This window comes from Lissotriton vulgaris, chromosome 9 (assembly GCF_964263255.1).
Source record: "Lissotriton vulgaris chromosome 9, aLisVul1.2, whole genome shotgun sequence".
NCBI classification, from domain to species: Eukaryota; Metazoa; Chordata; class Amphibia; order Caudata; family Salamandridae; genus Lissotriton; species Lissotriton vulgaris.
Window position 1 is genome coordinate 966,374,220 of NC_141697.1, and position 17,942 is coordinate 966,392,161.

Below are 17,942 nucleotides of genomic sequence, written 5' to 3' on the forward strand. Positions count from 1 at the left end.
TCTTTGCATTGTGGAATGTTGAAATGACTGGTGGGTTATATGATAAAAAGGCTGAGAATGATGTCTGGTTCTTAGTGGGGTGTGTATTCTACCTACCATATGTGTAGCGAACCTAAGAAGTTTAAAACATCATAACATGAATAAAATTAAAGAATTAGACTTTATCAATCAATGAATCAATCAGTCAAACAATCAGGATTTGTAAAGCGCGGATAATCCCCCAACAGAGTATCCAGGCGCTTACAGGCCCTGGAGGCTTATTCGAACAACCAGGTCTTGAGGTCCATTCAGAATTCAGGACATGAGGTGATGGTCTGGAGGTGTGTGGATAGGCAGTTCCAGGTCTTTGCTGTGATGAGGGAGAGGAGCTTCCTCCACTTCTGTTTTGGTAGCTGCGGGGAGAATGGTCAAGTGAAAGGGAGTTGGAGCGTAGTCTTCTCAATGGTTGTTGGAAGTTCAGGCAGTGGTTAATGTAGGAAGGTCCTTAGTTGTGCACAGCCTTTTTTGCGTGGGTAAGCAGCTTGAAATTGCATCTCTTCTGTACGGGGAGCCAGTGGAGTTTCCTGAGGTGAGGTGTGATGCGATTTCATCGGGGAAGCCTGAGAATGATTCTGGCTGTGGTGTTCTGTATGGTCTGAAGTCTCTGTAGAATTCCTACATTGAGGGCATTGCCATAGTCCATTCGGCTGGTGATAAGGGCTCGTGTCACAGTGCGTCTTGTGTGTAGTGGTAGGTACTTGAAGATCTCACATAGCATGCGCAGAGTGGATAAGCAGACGGAGGAGACAACGTTGATCTGAGATTTCTTGGTGAGCTTGTTGTCAATGATGATTTCGAAGTTTCTTGTGTAGTTGGAGGGAGTTGGTGCGGGCCCTAGGTCTGATGGCACCAGGAGACATTGCATGTGTTGCTGTTGTTACCAAAGATCAGTACTTCCATCTTGGCTGTGTTCAGCTGCAGACAGATGTTTTTCATCCAATTAGTGACGTTTGTCATGCATGTGTGAAAGCTGTTTCTGGTGGTGGTGGAGTCGTCGGTGAGTGAGAGGATGAGTTAGGTGTCATCTGCGTAGCAAATTATTTTTACACCATGGGATCTGATGATGTTGGCCAGCAGAGACATATATGCATTGAAGAGCATGTGCTGAGGGATGTGCCCTGGGGGGCACCGCAGGTGATCTCCTTGGGTTCAGAGGTGAAAGGTGGGAGGTGGATCCTCTGAGTTCTTGCAGTGAGGAAGGAGATGATCAATTTGAGCTCATCCCCTTGGATGCCGAAGTGGTTGAGTCTTTCGATCAGTGTGTGGTAGGATACAGTGTTGAATAATGCCGAGAGGCCAAGTAGGATCAAAGTTGCTGTTTCTCCTTGGTTGAGGAGTGTTCAGATGTTGTCGGTGACTGCGATCAGAGTGGTTTTGGTTCTGTGATTGCTGCGGAAGCTGGATTCGGAGGTGTTGAATATCTTGTTCTGATCCAGGTGTGTCATGAGTTGATTGTTGATGATCTTTTCAAGTACCTTTGCTGGGAATGGGAGCAGGGAGATTGACTGGTAGTTTTTGAGTTTGCGGTGTTTGCAGAGGGTTTTTTGAGTAGTGGCCTGACTTCGGCATGTTTCCAGGTGACGGAAACAAGCATCCTTGGACCGGTCCAGGGCAGACCTGGCTTGGCAGTTCGGGCTGGACTGGCTCGATGAGGAACAGGGTCATGACTATTTGGCATATGGCTGTGTCTCAACTGGGTAGGCGAAGTGAGCTAAAGAATGATGATGTGTTCAACCCAGATCTGTGACTGGGGGTGAGTGTCTGAAAAGTTTCGGCGCTCCATCCATCATGTCCTTGTGTTTGCTTTGTTCGCCCTAAGTTGGCAGGGTATGCCCATATGTGGGTCTCTTGCTCACTTTGCCACTGGATAAAAGCAAGCCTGGCTGATGAGGGGTGTTACCCTGAAACCAGTCCCAGGTTGCTTGTTTCCGGTCCATGGAAGACCTGGCTTGGCAGTTCGGTCAGGACTGTTCCCATGAGGAACAGGGTCAATACTGATTTGCATATGGTTGGGTCTGAACTTGGTGGCAAAGTGAGCTAAAGAATGATGATCGATTCAACCCAGATCTGTGACTGGGGGTGAGTGTCTGAAAAGTTTCAGTGCTCCGTCCATCATCTCCTTGTGTTTGCTATGTTGTTTTCGTTGGCAGCCGTGTTGGAAACTTCCTTAACGATGTTGAAATAATCTTGATGTTGTAGGTGCTGGTTTCGATGCATGCAGCAATGGCTGTCTTCTTTGTTGCCCTCAGCAGGCATTGGTAGAGGTTGGGGGAGGTCTTGAAGGCTGCCCTGTCAGAGGTGTCCTTGTTGGTGCACCATCTCCTCTCCAACTGTTCGCTGTCCTTGGGTGTGCCAGCTGGTCTTTTTAGAGTATTTTCTCTGGATGTTGCTCTTGATGGGTACGATGCTGTCTACACAGTTGGTGATCGATCCATTGAATTTTTTTCTCTCCCTGTTCAAGGTTGGTGGCGGTAGTGGGGTTGGAGATGTTGAGGGCATTCGCCCAGCTGGTCTCTGAGATTTTGTTCCACCTCTGGTCTGGGGCATTGGTCATCTTACGGGTGGTGGTGCAAGGCTGGAGATGCTAAAGTGGACGATGGAGTGATCGGTCCATGTGAGTTCTGTGACATGGCTGTATTCGAGGCAGTTGCTGGAGGTGAAAATTGGATCCAGCATGTGACCTGTGGTGTGTGTAGGATTGTAGATGATCTGGGTCAATCCAAGGCTGCTCATACTGTTGAGAAAGTGTGCGTTTTTTTGTCATTGGGGTTGTCGATGTGGAAATTCAGGTCACTGAGGAAGATGTAGTCCTTGGAGTCTAAGGGTAGGGGCACAATGAATTCAGCAATGGAGTTGCAGAAGCTGAAGTGTGGGTAAGGGGAATAGTATGCCAGGGTGCCTCAGATGGTTGTCTTATTGTCCGTCTGGAGCTTGAAGTTGAGATGTTCCATGGGTGGTGGTGGGACACTTTATGGTCTTTTTGTGGATGATGGCTGTTTTCTCCTCCCGGCTTGTTGGTGTGCTCCTGGTGAGTGATTTTATATCCATCTGGGATTACCGTGGCAATGTCTGGGGCGGATGTGGCGTTGAGCCAGTTCTCAGTTAGGAAGACTATTTAGGGTGCAGGGGTGGTGGTGAGGGCCCATAATTCTGTGGAATGCTTGCATGGTGAGCGTGTTGAGAAGGACCCAAATCTCAAGTAGTTCACTTATTAACTCTACTTTTGTAATTTGACGGTTTAGATAGTATCTAGTCTGTTGTTTTTTTTATCTTGAAAACAAACAGCCCATCAGTGCACAACAAAATAACCTGATGATTGTTCCAAAGACAAATAGGATTAGTTCCCAGCACTGGTCTTCACAAGGATAAACATTACTTCAATACTACTCTCATCTGTATGCTTTTGCCAGCGGATATCAGGAAAGATTTTACTATTTCAGAGATAGCATCTATAATGGGCATGACATCACTAACCTAAAGAGCTTTACATCCATCATCGAAGTGTGTACATTTCGTGCTCTAGGTTTTTCAAATGTGCTTTGCTATTGTTTATAAGAGATAGGTACGCGAGAGTCATCATTTAGGAATTAATCTGTTATCAATTACAGGCTAATCCATTGCCTGTATTTTGTTTGGTGGCTCGCTGTCGCTGGTAGAAACAAAGTGCATTAGTACAGAGATCACTATTAATCTAGCATTTCTTGTGATAGCTGGCTGCTGATAACCTGTCTTCCTTTTTCAGTTCCTAGCTGTCATCCTGCCACTAGTGATTAACTTCTTTGTAGCAATTATCAGCAAGTGAGATAAACAGATCTAGAAAGCTGAAGACTGTAAAACAATTAAAAGAAACATATTAAGAACCTGGAAATGGAAACACCATTTAAATTGTGTGAAAGCTAGAGCACATTAGATTTTAACACTAAGGCCCTGATTTCAAGTTCGATGGTGCTGGGGTAGCTTTAAAATCGCATGTAATTTTGCTGTTATTGTGTGGTAATTTCACACAAGTACCATAGAATGAAGAACTATCATATGGGACCAAGTTTTCCGGTCATAAACCACGCAGCATCCTCTAGTCCTTACAGTTTACTGCAGATATTCATCACATGCTCTGAGCAGGTGGTAAATGTGTGGGCTTTCATTTAAATAATCAGTGCACTCAAGGAATTGTAAACTTTCTTCAACACATTTGATAAGAATGGTTTATAAAGGTGAAAGTCTAGGATTAGGTACACAATGTTTGATGTACATGGAGTGAAACCCCTATCCATTTGCATGCAGCACTTTGCACTACACACTACCTTACGCAGAGAAATGAACCACAATATCTCACGATCCTGGATTTTGATGAATCTGATAACTAAACAATTCTTAATTAAAAAAAAGTATCAATAAGAATAATACATCAGCACAGTTGTGATAAGCCCAAAATCAACATTGCATAACCAATCGTCTCACATGCAGCATAGCAATCCATCTCACAAACTAAAAACTTCAGCAGTCCACAACAAACACTTCAAAAAAACGCAACACACAGGAGCATTCCACCCTATTCATACTTACACTCCAAATCATCCACAACAGCAATTCAAGTCAGACTTCTCTGCAACAACTCGCTACCAGGAGTGTCACTAGAAAATTCACTATCTCCCTATACTGGGCATAAAGGGAAAAGGAAAAAGGATCTCTTAGAAAAAAGGAAGTACTCTTTAACATGCAACCATCCTCTGCCACCAAGATTTGTGGAAGAAAATCATCCCCAAATTTGTGACACACCAAAATTTGCATCATTCTTTTTTTCCATTGTTTACTGTATTGGAGATGGTGCTAAACCTCAATTTACTAGGGCAATGTCTCCCTGCATTAAGGCACCCCCTAAACCTCAATTGGCAGAGCAAAAAACAGTTCATTAAATAATGGAGTCCACTTAATAATTGTTTTCTAGTTCAATGAAAAGTTAAAGTGTTTTATTTAAAAAAATACAAAATAAGTGGCATACAGTCAATGCTATGAAGGCTCTTGGATGCAAAGAGTCTCAATAGGAAACAAAATGATTATAAAATCAGACAGCATCCCAGGAGCATAAGACAGCTTTGGAAATTTCTGGCTCACCCCCAAAACCAAGAGGTTCATATACAGAAGTTTTGCATAGTAAATTAGAGAAATTGCTAAATCATTGTGATGTGAACAAAAGTATAATTTCTTTAGCAAATAAGGACACAAAAATAGTACACCCCATACCTTAACACATAAGCAATCAATCAATCAATCAGGCGTTTGAATAGCGCGGCTACTCACCAGTGAGGGTCTCAAGCATCATCCCATTTTAAAAAAATACATACAATACTCTTTAAACTAATGTCATCCGGAGATGTTCAAACAAATACGAAACATCTAGACAATAAGACTTTTCCCTATAAACAAATTCAGTGAAGAAACTACATGAGATAGATGCTTGTTTGCACAATAACACTTTCAACACGAACAAGGCAACAACTGCAGTGGAAATTAACTATTATATCATCAGCTAAACAATGTTCTGAGAAGCCTGAGAAGAGAGGTTGTTTGCGGGGGAGCAGGAGTGAGTAATGGAGATGGCATACATTTTGTTCAAGAAGGAAATTTACACAATCACGTGACCTACATAAAATACATTAACTTCACTTCACTTCTAAAGATCAAATGAAATTCGTTTCAATTACAGCTATATTAATTCAGTCTGTATATGTAGGATTCTTTGTAAAATTGCATATTATATGCCAATATTAATGCATTAAAATATAAAATGGAAAGAAATCCACTGAAGCATATATTAGTATTCAAGAAATAGAGATACTGGACATGTTAAAGCATAGGGTGGATGGGCATTAGAAGAGCACTGTCACCAATATTCCAGAAAGAACATTGATTATTTGGGCTTGAGACTGAAGTATTAAATTTACTTATGGAAATATTTTTCTAAATGTTGATGTCTCCCAGACCAGTGCCTTCCTCCAGAACTGCATAAGCCTCGAGAAAACAAAAAGAGGGAATTCCACATGAAATGACCTGAGGACAGGCGAGCGCCTTATGCCTCACGAATGTGCATGGAGTGCATGCATAGAAAGGCAGGGATACATCCATTATGCCCTGACAAAGGCCCCAGACCCGAACGGGCTCATAGCGCAGGCCGAAACATGTTGGCACGATCTTTTGAGGTTATTTGAGCAGTTATTCAAAACAAATCTCAATATATGCTTTTATCCATACCCCAGGTACCCTTGGAATAACGGAATACTTGTGGGTATACCTGTTGGTACTTTTAACTATTAACCCCTATCTGGATCCCTGCTTATCCAGTTATTCCTTCTAAGAACTCCTATTTCTATCTGTGGTTGAGTCCGCCCTGGTGTGGATAGACGCTGAAGAGGAAGCATGACACAATAAGCGAGTGAGGTGTCTACTCCAATATCTTTGGATACCTCAAAGGTTTGAGGAGGGACTTCCCTTGAAATATTCCAGTTGCCCTTGTGTGTGGGAAGCAATTAATATTTCTCTTAGCTCAAATGTAATTTTGTCAGCAAAGGGGCTGCGTTTAGTGCAGAGTGTATATTCCTTCTTATTCCTTGCCATCAGCGGCGTCACTAGGGGGGTGCGGGGGGTGCGGACCGCACCGGGTGACACCATACATAGGGTGACACCAATCTGACTGGTTACGCTGTGTAACACAGCTCTGCAGCCTCGCCTCTACTCTGCAAGCGCACCTGCTTACAAAATACTGCAGTTTGCCCTGAGCTCGGCTTCCCTGACAGAGTCCGCCCATGCACTGCCAGAGCCCCCACCCGCACAGACAAAGGATGCAGGGGTCAGGACACACGGGCCCACACAGTCAGACACACGCACAGCCCCAGCCGCAACCCCCCTCCCCCCCCCCCCCGCCCCTACAGCTTTAATGGTTTCATTTACATTCTGGCTCTTGCAGTTTTCCTTTTCTCGTTATAAGTAGAGACTCAGCTTCTAAAGTATGGATGTTTCACATTTCAGACTGGATTCGGTCGCATTTATTTTTCTCCAATTAGCACTTATCCATATTTTTCAGTGGTGAAGAAAGTAGTATATTTTCACTTTTATTTAAATGATAAATGTGTACAGTACTTGCACCGTGGTGTCTTAGTGTGTTAAGGAGACACATACAATAAAGTATATATTCGCCTGAAAATATTAGCATAACCCTGGTTATTTTTAATCCGAGTGGAGGATGGTTTACATAACCTTGTTTGTTGTTTGTTGTGGCCCATTAGGAGGATAAAGCAACAGTGCATATTCTGGTGGGGAGCAGGAAGTTAAGAGGAGCAGTGTGATGCAAGAGAGTGCGGCTGAGAGATTGGAACCTGCACTTGGAGATGGGAGAGCAGTGCACAGCTAGTTGAAGTGAAGGTTCCCTCCTTGCACCAAAGCACATATATTCGCCTGAAAATATTAGCACAACCCTGGTTATTTTTAATCCGAGTGCAACAGTGCACATACAAGAAAATATTAGCATAACAGTACTAACAAATCCCCACACGTGCGGCTATGTAAACTTCATTTGGAAATCTCTTTTTAATCTCCCTTATGCGCAGCTATCGGCCGGCCATCCGTCAAGCGTATCGCAACAATAACATAGTCCAGTATTTTTCAGCGTTTACAAATAAATGGAAACAGGGATCGAACTTTGGGCAGATAAGGGAATTATACAGTTTTCCCAGAATCACACAATTTGGTGAAATCTGGATTAGGAACTAATGGGCAGATTTACAAGCCCCTTGCGCCTCTTTTACGCCACTGTTGCGTCACTTTTGTGACGCAGCGGCGGCGCAAAAGATGTGCCATTGTGCGGGGTATTTACAACATGACACATCTCTTATATGCATCACGTTGTAAAGCCCTGCGCCAGAGGGAGGCATTCCATCACGGGGGGGCGGGGGGGGGGGGGGGGTGTTCCGGAGCAGGAACGTCTCCTAAAAGTCACTGTGTAAAATCTACAAGATTTCACTCAGCCACTTTAAAGGCCATGCTGCGTCAAAACCCTGCGCCTGCTTGAAGCAGGCGTAAGGATTGATGCAGCATTTTCAGGATAGCGTACCCCCGAGCCTTGCTGGAGCTGCGTCCAGCAGTGCACTACCTTACGGCAGCAGATGCGTTACGCATCTGTACATTTTTGTCCCATGGTGCGCCACATTTTAAATGCGCCGCATCCATGGTGGTGGAGCTGTGACCCACAATTACTGGCGCATCCCTGCTGAAATGCAGGGATGCGCCAGTTTTTGTAAATCTGCCCTAAAGTATCCTGTTCCTGCATCTTGTAATTTAGCTGCTGGAGCACGCAAAAATGGAAACATTGCATGAAACATGTTAAAGGCCAATTAAAATGTCTTTCCTTTTTAATTCTTCAGGCACAGGAATGTTCTAAAAGTTGTGATCCAATTTTGGAGTAATTTATTGCAAGTGGGTGACGGGGCACATAGGTAGACAGGATGTGAATGTGTAGACATGATGTTAAAATTAGGAGCCGTGAGAGTAAGGGGAGGTGAGGAAAGATAGAGATGGGATCTTGCAAGAGGGAAGGAGCAGCAGGAAGTTAATGAGCTGGATTGGGAAAGGAGCAAGAAAAGTTGGGAAGAGAATGCCAAAACAAGAAAGAAGGATGCAAGAGGAAATAGCCTTTAATTTGCTTATCTGTTAGGAACATCTCTACTAGTCAAAAGGTAGTAGGAAGTTGAGGGTGTCGTTAGAAGCACTCCGGGTTGACTGACGTGCATTCTATTCCATAACAATTCAATTCTGTCGGCTCAAACTATTTTGAGAGTTTCATTATTAATTTCTTTACCAATAGTTTTTACATTCTGTTTTGAAGATTTGAGGCAATATTCCGACACGTTGCGATCTGAGCTATGATAAACAAACCTGCTTTATCAAGAAATGTATATTTGCTTATTAATAATGAGTGAGAACCAGGCTTCAGCTTTCATGTCCCCCACAGATTATGACGTCTAATGCAAAATGTATTTGTATAGGGCTATGCAATGCTCAACGTGAAGTGCTTATGCCAACTCCTCCAATTTCAGGGATTCATACAGACTAGAAGATGGAATAGATTAAATGCCTATATTTCAGGGGATTTCAAACTAAGGTCCAGGAGATTTCCAGGCTATCCACATAAGGTAAAAATCCTTAAAATTATTAGAACTAGAAATTAGTTTCACAGCCGCTGCGGCTGCTAGTCATTACCAAGCAACTCCCCAGTACCTTGACTGCCCTTCTCCTCTGCTGGGGCCATTTAGTATCCTAATGCCACTTGTAGCTAGGGCCACTGGAATTATGCAGCAGAGGTGGGCCACATTATGTGGGAGGGTTGACTAAATTATGCAGAAAGAAAAGGGAAATCACCTGGTGTAATGTGGCATAATTTTTGATAGGGTGGCATGGTCCTGTTATTTGCCAACTGTGTCCACTGGCGGACTCGGAGCAGAGGAATTCCATGCGGTAAGTCGTGAGGGGGTGACACCATGAGTTACCCGCACCGGGTGACACCAACCCTAGTGGCGCCACTGCTTGCCATATGTCCCTTGTCATTCTGTGTAACTGCTTGCATTCTTTCCAACCGCATCTGTGTTAAGTTGTCCTTTATATTTGTGTCAGACTCTGTGTTTGTGGGTTTGTAAACCTTGTTACCTAGATTTCGTTGGCATAGCGCTAACTTTCCACCATCCCCAACTCTCCATCAGACATCCGTTTTTCTTAATGTCTTTCCCAAAATGTGTAGATCCTGCCCTCACCTGCTCCCTCCTTCCCTCTTCAGCAGCTTATTTTCCACTTTTCTGCTTCCGCCTTCTCTAAAAAAATACCTAACAGGGGTCTCCAACCTTTTATGTACTGAGAGCTATTTATGTTCAATGGAACAAATTGAGAGCTACTAACATTAGTAGTGTTGTATAATTTCAACGTTGTTATAGGTATATTTGTTCAACCTAGCAAAATATTTCTAATTCAATGAGCTGGGCTGCACACAGGTGATTTACCTAGGATTCGCTACTGACTACGAATCAGTTTTGGAGAAGATCAATCCAATCACAAATTTTATTCCATCTACCCTCTATTGTGTTCTCCTTTTCGCTCTCATGTCACATCTAGACGTTTGACAAGGCCTTAGAGCAAGCAGCATAAAGCCCTATACGTGCAAGTATCATAAAATTACTCCTCTCAGTCTGTGTATTGGTGACTTCATGTAAGATTATCTACATGTATGGGAGCCAGTAGGTCAGTGTGCATTGGGGGACTTTATGTCTGCTGCTCTGCAAATGTCGTGTGTCTTTGAATATCTGTAGGTAATTTACTCGGTCTGCATATTTGACTATACATATCATATATGCTACTGACTTCTTGTGTAAAAGTTGTGTGTTTCTCTGCTCTTTACATGTTCAACACACAAGCCAAATCTATAGGTTTGGTCGGCGCATGTTTCATTATGAGCAAGGAAGTAGACTTGTGGTATGCTCTTTGCAGTTAGGATGCAGATGAAATCCGATTTCACCGAAAAAAAAATTTCAGGCCAAGGAGAACTTTGTTTTTCATGAACGGTGCTGGATTGGTGTTGAGTTAAACGCAATCAACCGACATATGTTTCGCTCAGGCAGGAAACGTTTTCAGTGCAGTTCACAGGCTAAAACGTTATAGGTCAAGAGGACTTCATGGTGGTAAATGCTAGGTCAGGCGTGTCTTCTCCATCGAAGAGAACAGGGATCCAGCCTCACCCTCGGGTATAGTCTGCTCATCCTGGTTTTCTGGTTCGTATGTCAAGGAGCAACATGCACATGGATCTCACCCTTTTATTCCCTCCCCTGTTGCTTCTAACATGGCAGTGCTCTCGTGGGGACAGCTCGAGACCCTTCCCCTATGCTTGTTACATTGGGGAACATTCTTGGGACATTCCGCAGCAGCTTCCTCCCCCCTCTGCAGTTCCTTGCAGGAACTGATAGAACCTTCAGTTGTCAGTCACTTGCCTGTAGTTCAAAAGGTCAGCACTTCTAGATCCCAAGTTGTTCGGTTGTTTTTTTCCTGTTAGCCCTGGTAATGACCCAACTCGTCATTTCCCCTATTTAGTTTCAGGATTGCTCACAGAGACATGTGTATGTTTTCTGTGTGAGTAATGCTTCTGTAGTTTCTGTTGAACTCAGTGCTAGTCATGTTCTGGTAAGTCTCGGGCAGCATGCTGGGGTTAAAGCAGGGTAAGGTGGTTTTCTCCTGTTCATTGTCAGCAGTGGAAATCTCTATTAAAATCGACACTAGAATAAAATACAAAAATAGGACTCTTGTATTCTCTTTAAATAAATTGGGTAACCACGAATCATTGTGCAGATTGAGGTAAACCCCGGCCTGGCTGCCTGATCAGAGTGCTTTTAGATTATCCCCCACCCTACATCCCCTCTTTCCATTCTTCTGGGAAATTGCATCAGGGCTGCCTGCCAGCAGTGTTTATGGCCAGCTCAGATGTTTGACACATTATGGAGAGATTCTATGTTCCTCTTTCTGAGAATGATACAATTTAGTTGTGTTTCTGTCAACTTTCCGTATTTCTTTCACTTACCAAATACTTACTTTCATTTTTAAAAAACTGCCACATATTTTGCAGAAATATTGAAAACAGCATGGTTCTCTTGGGCTTACAAGTTTATTTTTTGATTTTCGTTCTGTGCCAATGCATTCTGCCTTCTGTGGGTTTTGGGACAGGAGAGAGAATTCATGCCATATGGACAGTAGCTCCAAGCATAGTCTTCCATATGTGAGACGTAGTCTTAAAGTGGTTCGTTTGTGGCCCATTACTTTTACCAACTTTGTCCTTCCCCACTTGATTGCACCTACAGTCCTATCCCATTGTGTTTTGTGGATTTTCTACAGAGCGGGGACAACTTTCACATCTGGGAGAGGTGTGGGGCCGCGGCCAGGGTGACTGATGCTGGAATCTGGGGATCACGGTTCGATCCCCGGCTCCGGCGGCAGGCTAGCCTAGCACCATGTGACTCTGGGCAATAGCTTGCTTAATTTTCCTGACGGCCCCCAGCGCCTAGAGACCCTTACGGGTGATTGTTCGCACTTTATAAATGTTGATTATTATTATCTGGTCAAGAACCGGTAACGCCATTCGAGGGAAAGCATTCATAATCAGCCTGGCATATTACCTGTTTTACAACAATAGAGGGATGGTATTATATCCATCAATGATTTCACAGCAATAGCTGGGTACCCCTCCAATTCCACCCCTCTCCATGCATAAACATCCACGAGTAGTAAATAGGTAAATAAAGAAAACACTTTGGCATAAATAAGAGATGGCTTAGCACATTTGCTGAACTAGTATTTTATCTGTCTTAATCCCCGGCTCTAAAACCCTTGGGTTTGCCCCTGAAGGATAACTTTTAACACACTGGGGTAGCAAGGGAACGTACGCTCCCTGATTTATTTGGACAAGTAATACAGAAATCGTGTCGAGTCTCCTAGACATCAATTTCCTTCTGACCCAGTGATCTTGCGAATTTTTCCATACCCAAGAGGTCCCATATTTTATATAACCACTCTCAGTGTTAAAGAAAGCCTCTTACCGCTTCTGCAATGTAGGTGGTGTTCTGTTAATCTAATAATCTTAGAAATTTGGAAACAGTGAATCTGGGAATACCGGTGGCCAACATGCTGTCGTTTGAGACAAGGATACCTGGCCAGTACCTGCGTATCGGTGCTGTAAAAGATGAGGTATGGTAAAGGATCCCTACATCTATGCCGGCACCTCTCTGGCCTCTGGGAATCCCACACATGAAGCATGAAATTTGTTTCATACCAGTACAATGCAGTTTTGAATGTAGCTTCTTTCCCTGCAATGTGCCCAGCGCCACACTGTATCCTTGAGAATATTTCTTCCTACTTGTCTTCTGTTGGTCTAACTTTATTTGACAGTGTTTCTGTGTTGGGGGTATATCTGTTATGGGGATATCTATGAGAACTCTATAAATCTTGGAGATTAGGCTTTTTTCATATTCTTTCATCAGAAGCCATGTTTCTTCAAATAGTAGGAAGTTTAATAGAATGATAAGTACCCAATGCCGTATTTGAAAATGAAATCGCTGCACCTCCGGCAAACCAGTTGAAATGGGAAGCAGATATCTGGTCTTGTTGAGTGGAGATATTTAGCATCTGGCACTTTTGCAAGTTGATGCTAAATCCCAACACCTCATCATTATGCTCTGATTTTTTCTTCGAAGGAGGGAACAACTGAATGGGGTTAGTCACAGAACACATGTTGTCTGCATACATAGTAAATTTGCATTCATCTCTAATGATCAACTGGCCACTAATGTTGACATTGGTGTGCACCATTTCTGTCACTCAGTCCATGGTGAGAGCATATAATAATGTTACAAAGGTGCATCTCTTCGCACCCATTGACCTTATCACATGTATTAGTGTTTTAGAATCTGCATAGGAGATTTTCTTGGAATCTGGAACCAAATCCAAATGCTTTTAGCGTTTTACCCAGGAATTGGAAGTTGACCTGGTCAGGTACCTTCTCAAAGTCAAGTGCCTTCAACGGGTATTTTTGTGTTCTCTGAATCTTCTCTGATACAGATATTAACTTTTCTGTATTGTCCCCCGCCATTTACCCAGGGATGAAGCCTGAGTGGTTACAGTAAATAAGACCCAGAAATAGGCCTTGCCTTGACTTCTAAGACATCTTTTTGCAATTTAGCATCTACATTTAATGGTATGTTACACTTACAACGTAACTTTTACGTCGTAATGCTGTTACAACGCAGCTATTACAACGCAGGATCCATTACATCGGATGCCATTACAACGCATGGCATTACATAGCAGATGCTATTACAACGCATACCATTACATCGTAAGTATTGGTAAGTATATAATTTTTTTTATTTTATTTAATATTATATAATTGATTTAATTATTATTAATTATAAATAAAAATATTTATTTATGTTTTTAAATATTATAAATTAAATATATTAATTTAAGTAATTTTTTAAATAAGTATGAGTATAGGAGTATATGTTTTGGGGTGTTTGGGTATTTTTAGGTTTTAGAGCAGGGTTTGGGTTTTGGGGTACAGGGGTGTTTTTAGGTTTTAGGGCAGGGTTTGAGTTTTGGGGTACAGGGGTGTTTTTAGGTTTTAGGGCAGGGTTTGGGTTTTGGGGTACAGGGGTGTTTTTAGGTTTTAGGGTAGGGTTTGGGTTTTGGGGTACAGGGGTGTTTTTAGGTTTTAGGGCAGGGTTTGGGTTTTGGGGTACAGGGGTGTTTTTAGGTTTTAGGGTAGGGTTTGGGTTTTGGGGTACAGGGGTGTTTTTAGGTTTTAGGGCAGGGTTTGGGTTTTGGGGTACAGGGGTGTTTTTAGGTTTTAGGGTAGGGTTTGGGTTTTGGGGTACTGGGGTGTTTTTAGGTTTTAGGGCAGGGTTTTGGGTTTTGGGGTACAGGGGTGTTTTTAGGTTTTAGGGCAGGGTTTTGGGTTTTGAGGTACAGGGGTGTTTTTAGGTTTTAGGGCAGGGTTTGGGTTTGGGGGTACAGGGGTGTTTTTAGGTTTTAGGGCAGGGTTTTGGGTTTTGGGGTACAGGGGTGTTTTTAGGTTTTAGGGCAGGGTTTGGGTTTTGGGGTACAGGGGTGTTTTTAGGTTTTAGGGCAGGGTTTGGGTTTTGGGGTACAGGGGTGTTTTTAGGTTTTAGGGCAGGGTTTGGGTTTTGGGGAACAGGGGTGTTTTTAGGTTTTAGGGCAGGGTTTGGGTTTTGGGGTACAGGGGTATTGTAGGGTTCAGGGGTAGGTTTGTGTTTTGGGCTAATTAAATTATATTTACCATTTTTAAATTAATTAGAATATATTTAATAAATTAAATTAATGTTATTACATTAATTACATTTTTAAATTAAATTAATTTAATTAAATAAATTATTTCAATTAATTTAATTTATTTTCAATTATAAAAATATGTACATTAAATTAATTTCATTATTTTAATTAAATTACATTATTTCCATTTTTTATTAAAATTACATTCATTAAATAGATATTATTTTATTAAATTAAATTAATGGCTATTTTTAAATGTATTTTAATTAAATTAATTAAATTAAATTAATTAAATTAACTTAATAACATTTTTTAAAAAAAGGTATACTTACCTATACTTACGATGTAATGCCATGCGTTGTAATAGCATCTGCTATGTAATGCCATGCGTTGTAATGGCATCCGATGTAATGGATCCTGCGTTGTAAAAATTCCGTTGTAACGGAATGCGTTGTAAAAATCCGCGTTGTACTGACACCAATCCATTTTTAATAAGTAAATGGGTCTGTAGGAGCTCCAAAGAATGTAGTTCTTGCCAGGTTTGGAGGTTCCAGTAACTCTGACCTACTTCATAGATTAATTCATTGATCCAGTATTCGAGAATGAGTTGAATATCCATGTCAGATATTTCATAGCGAGCATTTTGAAGGTCTTGTAAAACAACAGCATGCAGCTATAAAAGACTATGGATGTACCTACCTTCAATGACGCAACAGTAGAGATCATTTCTTGTGTTTTAGTGTGTTGTTCTAATTGTTCTGCATGTTTAAGCAACAATTTCTCTGTCTCTCAGCTCTGCAAGCACGTACCAGTAGCAATTGGGATTAAAACCACATCGTCCACTTGGTATAATTTATTATAGAAGGTGCCAATCACCCATGCTATTTCAGGGTTGTCATTCCTCAGTGTCCCCCTTGTCTCTAATGGTTTCTATTCTGCTCTCACTATTTTAGATTTCATTTTATAAGCCAACAGTTTCACAGCCCTGTTCCCCCACTTTAGTAATTTTGTTTTGTCCTAAGCTGTGCATTTTCAGGCTTATGATAACCTGAGCCATTACCCGTGCCCTAAATCTACACCAAATTGTAGTATATCTAATCCTCTTATGTATCCCTTCCAATTTCTGATGTAGGAATTTCAGATGTTCCTTGCTTTGTGTCTTTTCCTATTACACTCAGCAAAGGCAAAGACAACAGTCTCTTATCTGACCTTTCAGTCCATCCTAGTGACTTCTGTTGAATAAATCCCCATTAGCATTGACTGTTATCTATAGACTAATACATTCTTGCTCTTTTATCTGATGAACTAGACATGCATTAACCTATCTTGTAACTACCAGTGGCCATAAAGACAGGTATGTGTGGGAACGAGAATTCTCCCTAAATTGGGGTGTGATCTGAGAAACCTCTATGGCCTATGTCTGTGTGTCAGGAAGCTCAGAGGATGCAACCAGAAAGTGATCCATGCCAGTACCTGATCCATAAGTTGCTGAGAAGAATAAGTAGTCATTTTAGTTAGGGTGCTGAGTGTGCCAGATATCCACCAGTCCCATGCTACCTAGCCACTCCTTACCTTCTCCTGAAAGTGAAGCAGTGTGTCCAATCCTAGAGGATCTGTTCTCATTTCCGTCATTATGTTAAAATCTCTTCTATAACTGTGCAAGACTGGGATATATGCAATTGTCTCTTTAAGGAACCATTTTTTCCTCTACAAGGTACATAGATTTTGGGCACAGTGAATTTGCAGGCACCCATTCTGAGCACCACAGCCAAGGATCTGCCCTTATTGTCTGGTATAACTTTATCACTTCACACAGAGAAGTGTGAGATATAATTATTGTGACTCTCCTTGTGTTGAGGGGCCCAAGAACACATCCTCTTTGGGGAAACAACCACATTTAAGATAGAACCAATCTGTCTTCAGCAAATTAGTTTCTTGAATTAGACCACATACCCCCTTTCAACTCATGTAATATATTTAACACCTCCAGATATTTTGCTAGAGTTTCAAGGACCTCAGCTTTAAAATTAATACATTTCATCATGAAGCTGCACGGCCCATGAATTGCCACAGTCAACATGCACTTGTAAATATACACTCCACAGTCAACTCCATTGCCTACCCAAGAGCTTGCTAGTTGAGCCTTTCCACTGTGGACCCCCCCCCCCTCGAACTCACAACAAAAGTAATAACACAGCAAAATTTAAACTAATAACACCGTGTACAAAAAAACCCTTAAACAAATGTAATATGGGATTCCTACCTCCACTGTAATACCCTGAAAATCTGGCCTTATACCTGCTGATGGATGAATGTTACCGTTGTCCACAGGGTTGGTTTTATGAGAAGAAGCACTCATACACTTTTAAGGGGTTCCCTTTATTTGTCTGGAGTGCACTTTTGTGGGTTGCCTTCATCTGTAGCTGTTCATTGATATATGACAGCATGAAGGAGTGTGCAGGTGTCTACAGGCATGATTCCAGTTTTAAAAAACAACAAGATGATGGAAGGAAGGCTTGAATTAATGTCGGCCATGAGGCCCCATTCCAGACAATTGTCTTTTTTGCCACTCTGATGACTCTGATTTTATCCATGTGCTTGTATCACCTGGTGCCTAATTGTCCGGATAATGCGATGCACCCAATAAATATTGTTCCATTTAAATTTCCAAAATAATTAAAACTTACACACTTTTCATTTGCCTCTAGAGTTGTGCACCTTTGTTTACCTGGGTGTGCGCGTCGGTATGTATTACGAGGTTCAGTGTTAGCTGGTTGCTAAGGCGCTATGGGGTGATGTTTAACTTATACTAATATACTGATATTTTCTGTCCTCTAGCTCCAGAAGTCCTTGGCCCTGAGAAGTATGACAAGTCCTGTGACATGTGGTCCTTAGGAGTCATCATGTACATCCTGTAAGTTTCTGCTGGGCAGAGGAAGCTGTAGGCTTTGTATTGCATCATTTTTGGGTGGATGGACTTCTAAGGAAAGAGTACATGTTACCTCATTCTGCTTGTGACATAGAGGGTATAAGATCCA

The 17,942-nt window shown here is 42.1% G+C and overlaps 1 protein-coding gene across 1 annotated transcript in view; it reads left to right on the forward strand.

Moving 5' to 3' along the window:
• Positions 1-17,942, forward strand: part of MAPKAPK3 (MAPK activated protein kinase 3) — a 282,502-nt gene that overhangs the window by 213,437 nt on the left and 51,123 nt on the right. The window contains exon 8 of the mRNA XM_086938816.1: positions 17,743-17,818. Coding sequence (XP_086794942.1) covers positions 17,743-17,818 — 76 coding nt within the window. The remainder of the gene's footprint in view (positions 1-17,742; positions 17,819-17,942) is intronic.